This window comes from Pelodiscus sinensis, chromosome 18 (genome assembly GCF_049634645.1).
Source record: "Pelodiscus sinensis isolate JC-2024 chromosome 18, ASM4963464v1, whole genome shotgun sequence".
NCBI lineage: Eukaryota > Metazoa > Chordata > Testudines > Trionychidae > Pelodiscus > Pelodiscus sinensis.
The window spans coordinates 19581431-19589350 of record NC_134728.1 but is presented as its reverse complement, the minus strand read 5'-3'; the positions used below and the strand labels follow the sequence as shown (position 1 = coordinate 19589350).

Genomic DNA, 7920 nt, shown 5'->3' with positions numbered 1-7920 from the left:
GTCAACGCCACTAAAAATCGAATCAATTCAAGGCGCCTGCCTGGGTCTGGCGCTCAGACCCGTTTCTGGCGCAATGAAATTAACAGAAGAGGTGGAAGCAGATTCTCTGATGGCTTTTCACTTTTTAAATTTCTGTTACCCTCATTTTAGTCCCTTTTAGGCTAGCGCCTTGCCTCTCCCGCTTTTCTCCCCCGGGCTTGGTGATGTGTAGAGACCAATCAATTTGCCCCCGGGCGCCTCAGAGACATATGTACAGACAGTACCAATAGCCCAAATTATCCTTCTCCTGGGGATGGGGAATCAAGCCTCCGGATGAGTCCTCTTCACCCCCTCCCTTTTGCCAGTGGCTTCTCTGGCCCACACCTGTTGCCCCTGGAACGCAGCGGGTGCAGGTGGCATCTGGCTAACACGTGTGGGCTTGCTGCCTGGGAGAGGAAGCAAAGTTCACCAAAGAGCCGGGGGCCGGCTAGCTGGAGACTGTGCTAATGCCCGATATGGAGCAGCTCTTTCAAGGCACGTGCTGCTTGGGGGGACCCCCGCCCCCAGGTCGGCCGGAGCACAAGTGTATTCGCTTGCGCAGGTCTCCCCAGAGAAAACCCGTCTCCCGACAAATACATCTGCCCACGCTGGACCGCAGGGCTCACTCACTTCGGGGTGTTCTGGAACATGCCCCAGGTACCGGGGCTGAGCCTGGGGGATTGGTTTTGCTTCTGAAGGTGGCAAAGCTGTGAGGGTCAGAGGGGATCCGGACGGACACTTCCCACAGTCTGTCCACCGCAGCGCCAGGAGAACGGTGAGTTAGAGGAAACTGTGCCCCTTAGCCAGCACTGGGATCGGAGACCGGGAGCCGCTCTGCTCAGTGCTTGCAACCTGAGAAACGCCGCCTGTACCCAGGGTACCACTGGCAGCAATAGAGAAGAGCCTCTGGGACTCCTCCGGGCGCTTCCCCGGGAGCGCCGCCCCCTATGAATTCTGCTGCCTTTGCCAGGGCGCCTCTGACCGGTCACTCGGATCCTTTTTAAGGGGCGCTCGCCAGCCCCGGACAATGGGACTCGGCGCAGGTGGGTTTGCTCGCGCAAGCTGCTGCAGTGCGCGCAGAGAGGGGCCGGCCGGGCGCTCCTCGCCCGGGAGCGCTGGGTCTCCGGGCTGGGCAAGAGGGCGCCGCACTTACTGGACCGCAGAACAGCGGGGACCCTCCCCGCCTCCAGTCATTGGCCGCCAAGTGACAAGGGGGCGTGTCGGTCTCGCCCCTCCCGGACCCATATTAGCAGCCGTCCTGGCTCCGGGCCGCTGAAGGTGGTTGCAGCAGCCGGGGGACGGGCCAGCCGGAGCGGAGGATTTAGGGCCGGTGCAGCTGGGGAGAGCGAGCGGAGACGCGCCGAGAGCCCCGGCCGCAAGATGCCGCGCTCCTTCCTGGTGAAGAAGCATTTCTCGGCCAGCAAGAAACCCAACTACAGCGAGCTGGAGAGTCAGACCGGTAAGGGGGGCACGGGACTGGAGGGGGTCGCCGGACATTGGGGGAGAGAAGGCTTAGGGGAGCGCTGGGCGGGGGAGGGTGCTGGAGGGGCCGCTGGGCAGCGGGGCGAGGGGGGGAGTCTGGAGAGGGTGGGGGCGCAGGAGCTGGGGTGGGGGCCAGGGGAAGGGCATTGCCCGCACGGTGGCTTCACCAGGCAGGTGCGTCCCGGGCCCGGGAAGTTGCCCGTGTTGCATCCAGGGGCAGCATCCGCCACCCACGTGTGAAGCCCGCGGGCGTGGCGGAGTCCGGCGCTGCCGGCCCCGGAGGTCTGCGGGAGCGAGCCGCTGCCCATGTGCGGGCGCAGGGAAGGGCTGGAGCGCACCTGCAGCGCAGCCTCCCGGGCGCCCAGCCTGCGCCCGGGGTGGGACACGCCGCCCGGCGACGGGCAGAGGAAAAAGCTCTGTTCTGCCAGGAGCCCCGGGGCCCCACGGGGCGCGGATTTTACCGGCTCGGTTCGCGCTGTGGGTCCCGATTCTTCCTCCCCACTCCACTGAGTTCAGCCCCCCCCCCCCCGCAGGGATCAGGCCCCTCCCCGGCTCTGAATGGGGCTGCTCACCTTGGCCCCCTCTAACCGGCGCCCGCTCTGCTTCTTTCCAGTGATCGTGTCGCCCTTCCTGTACGAGAAGTGCCCCCTGTCCCTCATCCCCCAGCCGGAGGTGCTGAGCCCGGGGGCCTACTACCCCCCGCTGGTGTGGGACACGGGGCTGCTCTCCAACTTCTTCACCTCGGAGGCGGAGTACAAGAAATGCGTCGCTTCCCCCAGCCCCGAGCTCAAGCCCCTGGACCTGACCTCCCTGTCCAGCGAGGAAGACGAAGGCAAGACCTCCGACCCGCCCAGCCCGGCCTCCTCCGCCACGGAGGCCGAGAAATTCCAGTGCGGTCAATGCAGCAAGTCCTACTCCACCTTCGCGGGCCTCTCCAAGCACAAACAGTTGCATTGCGATTCCCAGGCCAGGAAATCTTTTAGCTGCAAGTACTGTGAGAAGGAGTACGTGAGCCTGGGGGCTCTCAAGATGCACATCCGGAGCCATACGCTGCCCTGCGTGTGTAAAATCTGCGGCAAGGCTTTCTCCAGGCCCTGGCTCCTGCAGGGCCACATCCGAACCCACACAGGTAAAGTGGGCCCGGGTGTTTCTCCCTCCTCTCCTTCCCCTCCCAGGCCTGCAGCCTGAAGCAGCAGCCACAATTTTGTATCTTATCTAGAGGAGATAAGGGCTTCCCAAACCCTGGGGCCTCTGGCTGGAAAATGTCCTTTAAATGCCTTTCTGCTAAACTCATGGGGCGGATTAGTAGCAGGTGTAAATCCGTGCTATCCAGACCCCATTTGCACCGGCTGAGGGTCTGGCCCCAGGCATGCTAAGGAGTTCAGGGAGTAGTGTGCATTTCTGCTCAAGCGTGCAATCTTTTCTGTGACAATGCAGTGATTTGGGTCTGGTTTACCCCCCTCTGTTAAACATCCAACCTGCTTACCTATGCAAGTCTTTTCCTGACTTCTCTCCCCCACCCCCACTTCTTCCCTGCAGGCTCTCTTAGCTCCTGGAGTAAAGCTCATATCATCTGCAGTCTTTCCTTCTGTCTAGTGTTAGGGATTGTGGACACTTGAGGGAACTTGACCACCTTGATCAGAACACAGGCCTCTTTAATTCTCCAGGCATGTGAATTCCTCGTGAATCAAGGGGTGGGATGAGCTTAGTTCCAACACAAAAGCATCATTTCAAACCTCATTGATTTTCCATTGTTTGGCTAATGGTACCATTGAGCAAGGGAGTAGGGGACACTGAAGGCTCATGGCCCATGTAGGCAGGTGCTTTAATGTAGCAATGCTGTTAGCATGGTGCACCTGTTACTGTAATGCCCCAGGCAAAGCAACAGACTGCAGCTGCCAGCCTGTTGAAGCTTTTAGCTTCTAATCCAAGAAGTATCACATTTACAATGCATCTCCCTCCACATCCTTTGTGTTTGCCACAGGGATAGTTTAATTGTTACTTGGCGCTGATTTCACACCCTCTGAAAGTACTAAAGATGCTTGAAGGAAGCTAGAAAGACTCTTAATTGTGCTTTCTAAATTGAGCACATGCATTTTTCTCCAAAAGAGCCTTTCTGCCAGGAATTCACCCTACTTGAGGCGTTTCAACTTTGGGAGGTGGATGAACAGAAAGAAATAGCTGTACTCTAGTTGGAGAACCCTCTGCTTTTAAACACTGTCTGCTGTGACAGGATCCCATCACAGCTCTGGGCAAACAGTCAGGTTCAACAACACCAAGCCCTCCCGTGAAATATTTCTGTCCTTAATTACTTTGTGAAAGTGTGTGTGTGTGTGTGTGTGTGTGTGTGTGTGTGTGTGTGTGTGTGTGTGTGTGTGTGTGTGTGTGTGTGTGTGTGTGTGTGTGTGTGTGTGCGCGCGCGCTAACCTTTCCTTGGCATTACTTTTCATACACTTTTATGTACCAGTTCAGGAATGCTCTTTTTACTAATGAATTCCTACACATGTAATATTTTGTCCAAGTGGATCACATACATACAAATGTATATGCATTTGTACAGAGATTTATAAATGTCCTTTTAAAATCTCAATAATACACAGGCCTTCTTTTCAAAACACTTTTAACAAACTTTGCCCATTGAATGGCTCACTCTTTGATATTCCCATGTGTTGATGCATTCTTTAATTGTGAATGCTTCTCTTTGTTTTATAGGTGAAAAGCCTTTTTCCTGTACACACTGCAATAGGGCTTTTGCTGACCGCTCTAATCTCCGAGCCCACCTGCAGACTCATTCAGATGTAAAGAAGTATCAATGCAAAACCTGCTCCCGGACTTTCTCCCGCATGTCACTACTTCACAAACATGAAGAAACGGGCTGCTCTGGAACTCGCTAAAGGCTCTAACCCCCAAGGACTCTGACATGCAAATACATGTATTGTTACTAGTTTCTATAGGAGGTAGTTTCCTTCATATTGCCATTACAGTGTGTATGAAGCCCTGTATATCCAGCTGCTTTGGGCCTTAAATGATATTTTTACCATGCTCTTCATCTTTATACCTCTGGCGCAATTTAAGGGCCTGATCCTTTGTCCATTGAAATCAGCGGTGAAAATTCTGTTACAGGATCTGCCCCTCTACTGTTGATTGACTGTGGCTTATGAAATGAAGGCATGAAGAGTTTTCATCAACTCCAGCTAAATTCAGTGGTTGCAGGATCAGGCCTATTGATGTGAGCATTGCTATAGACTTAATAGGTGTCTGTTGGTTGCGGAAGGCACTCAGTACCTTGCAGGATTGCGCCTGGAACCATGACATACAGCTGGTCTGAAATTTGTATCACAGTTGTTTGTGTTTGGTGTTTTTTTTTTTTTTTTTAATGAAGGACAAAAGCGAAGTGTTAAACATAAATCCCTTCTTCTCCTCAATTGTGTATATGCCGCCTGCAGAAGGTGTAACTATGCAATAATACAGTATCACATTAGTTCTCAAGCAGCTGCTTCTTCCCCAGCACAATGACAATTTGCAATGCCTACAAGATTAACAGTGTCCATAAAAGGCATTGGTAGCCATTTCAAACAAGAATCCTGTTTACAGAGCAGCTATGCACTCAAGCACCTGTTAATATGACTCTTAACAACTGCCTTTCAAGAGAACTGTGACTAATAGCAGGCACTTGTCAGATGATACAATAGTGGCCTGTGCAAAGCACTGCCCATTGACAGGTGTGTGCCAAAAGAGCTATTTATGGTTATTGACAGGTGCCTAGTGAATGCATTTTTCTTTGTACATTGTTTTCACATAATCATAACAGAGTATGTTTACATTTCAAAGGTACACTGGTATTTATATTTTTGTGCCACAATTTTGTACTGATGAAACTTTTTTATATAATTATATACAGTTTATTGATATTCAATAAAGTGGTTAATTTATAATATGGTCTGGTGGCTACTTTTTATAGCAATGAATGCACATTTAAGTTTGACATTGCAAGATTATGTGTTAGTAATGGCATATTAATGTAAACAATGGCTACTCAGTTGGGCTCAAAAATTAGCACTTTAAATTCCTGAAAGGCTATTCCCCCCTGAGTAGCCAAAGGTGAATAGCAATCTGACAATAGAACCAGTATCAGTAACATACCCAGAATGCCCGTGAACAGTGGGTAGTAGGTGGCTGTAACTCTGCAGGCATTTTGAAGTAATTTTGTGGTGCAGATGCAAAGAGCCTCTGAGTAAAATTCTCAAGTGGTATGTTTGGGGGTCATAGAGGATATGTCTTAGGCTAGAACTACATTATACCCCAGTCAACGCTTTGAGATCAATCCACCGGTGGTCAAGTTAGTAGATCTAATGAAGACCTGCCAAGTCAACAGCAGATGACTCTTCAGTTGCTCCTTTTGCTCTTGTCCAGGGTAGAGTAAGGGAAGCCGAAAGGAATTTCTCCCAACAAGCCCATCATGGTAACTCAACTTAAGGTATGTCGACTCTTAGCTACATTATTCACATAGCTGGAGTTGCATAGCTTAGGTTGACTTTCTGCTGTACTGTAGATGTAGCTTTAATGACAGAGGCAGGTCAAACTGTTAACTTCTCAAGAGTCCTATTAGGTCATCTAATCTCTTCCACCAAAAGATGAAGCAAGGTTGTTCTTAAAGTATGTTTTCTAGTGCTCTTTATTCCGAAAGTATCCCAATAGCTTCCCTTGGGACACTATTCAAGGATCTTGGTCAATATAACAAATTGGAAAGTGTTTCCTGGCATCAGTCTGAATCTGTATGTAGCCTTTGTAACACTGAAAAGGGGTGGATGGCGCAGTAGCAAGTACACTGCTGAAGTGCTGGTGATCTAGCTGCCACTGCAGTTTTAAACAAGATTTATGGCTTGTCTACGCTTGAAAGTTAATTTGGATTGAGGAGTCTGTAAATTTAAAGCATGGCAGCTCTTCCTGAATAGCTGCATGGGTAGACCAGCCAATCTAGTGTTGGCACTAAGTCCTGGGAACACTAGTGTTGACACCATCATGACTCTCGCTGGTGCGGCTGCACCAAAGGGAGAGAAAGCACGTCTGACTTCCTCCATCTATAAAATGGATAATGCCCCTTACCCAGGAGGTGGAACTTGGCTCATGTAATGTTTGAAAAATACTTTGGAACCCCTTGCTTGGAAGGTGCTACAGAATGGTAAATAGCTAGTAAATCATTTCTTTCCCCTTTTCCTTAGCTGTGCTCAAAAAGGTTAGAAATACTGTCACATGGCAGAGTTAATAGATGACTCTCCTACTATAAATAATTATACATTTGCCTTTATGCTATTGTCAGGCATGCAGCCATTTTAGGGGTCTGATCCTTGCCCACTCAAAACACTCATAGTAGACTGGGAATTTTGGCATGGCCACTTAATTGGCTGGCAGATGTAAATCTATATTTTACTGACTGGTTTCCCTGCAGGCTAAAGTTTTCCCATTTCCCTCCACCCACATTCTGTTTTTATGATCCTTGAAATACGGTTTTTAAATCAGAAACAAAAGAGATGTTCCACTCCAAGCAGGACATGTCTCCATTTCACCTTTTTAAAATAATTGGGAATGGATAAAATCAGTTAAGCAGCCTCCAGTCAAGCACTTGTTCCCTTTAGGTTTCAAAAGGCACTTTTATAAAACAGGCAGATGTGTAGTTGTAAAAGGGAACAGATCTGCTGCTCAGCCATTCTTTAATTAAGTGCTCACCCAGCATAAACCTACTTTCCCATCTGAGCCTGGCTCATTACAATCTTTATTATTGAGCACTGAGGAAGTTGGGGTTTTGTTAGCCCCATCCTCCATTTCCCAACAGGAAACAAATGATTTTTTTAAATGAAATTAAGAAGAGAGGCAGAGGGATCGTTCCACTAATTACTTTCTGCTTTTCATCTATAAAATCCTGGATTTGCAATAGTAAGTAAATTGTTACAAGCGGGAAAATTTCTAGATAGGGCCACCTTCAGGGCTAGGAAAGGATGGGTTAGGAGTGGATATGCGGGAACAAATATCTCTAGGCACTTTCTGTCTGTAGAAGGAGTGTGCATTAGATGTGCTTTGGGAGCTTTGATTGGGAGGGACAAGGTAACAGCTGAGTGTTTTATTTTTCATTTCTTTGGCACAAGACTCTTCAAGTTATAATTTTGTTTAGGATATGACTGTGTGTGTGTGTGTTTAGCTAAATATTAACGGACATATCCTGCCTTTGGTCCATGCTTGCCATAGCTCAGGGTGTAGGGCAAAGATGGGAGAGGGCCTGAACCATGCATTTTAGGGTAGTTTTGTGAATAAACAATTCCCTGATTGGTTCACATTGCATGTATGGTCAATCAGGGTTAAACATGCCATCTGAGCACTTAGCAATTCTGTTCCATTTCCTATGGGACTGAAAGTTCTTCCTTA

The 7920-nt window shown here is 49.5% G+C and overlaps 1 protein-coding gene across 1 annotated transcript; it reads left to right on the top strand.

The window, feature by feature from the left end:
* Positions 1 to 1050: 1050 nt before the first annotated feature.
* On the top strand, positions 1051 to 5435 carry SNAI1 (snail family transcriptional repressor 1). The gene is made up of 3 exons (XM_014576723.3): positions 1051 to 1477; positions 2114 to 2629; positions 4213 to 5435. Exons 1-3 carry the CDS (start codon positions 1399 to 1401, stop codon positions 4392 to 4394), a joined length of 777 nt encoding a protein of 258 aa, XP_014432209.1. The 5' UTR covers positions 1051 to 1398; the 3' UTR covers positions 4395 to 5435.
* Positions 5436 to 7920: the final 2485 nt, after the last annotated feature.

Bases quoted from the DNA above. Each gene is read 5' to 3' on its own strand.
- SNAI1 (XM_014576723.3), top strand. From the start codon at position 1,399: ATGCCGCGCTCCTTCCTGGTGAAGAAGCATTTCTCGGCCAGCAAGAAA. The intron at 1,478-2,113 runs GTAAGGGGGGCA...GCTTCTTTCCAG, and splicing joins CGAGCTGGAGAGTCAGACCG to TGATCGTGTCGCCCTTCCTG. The intron at 2,630-4,212 runs GTAAAGTGGGCC...TTTGTTTTATAG, and splicing joins CCACATCCGAACCCACACAG to GTGAAAAGCCTTTTTCCTGT.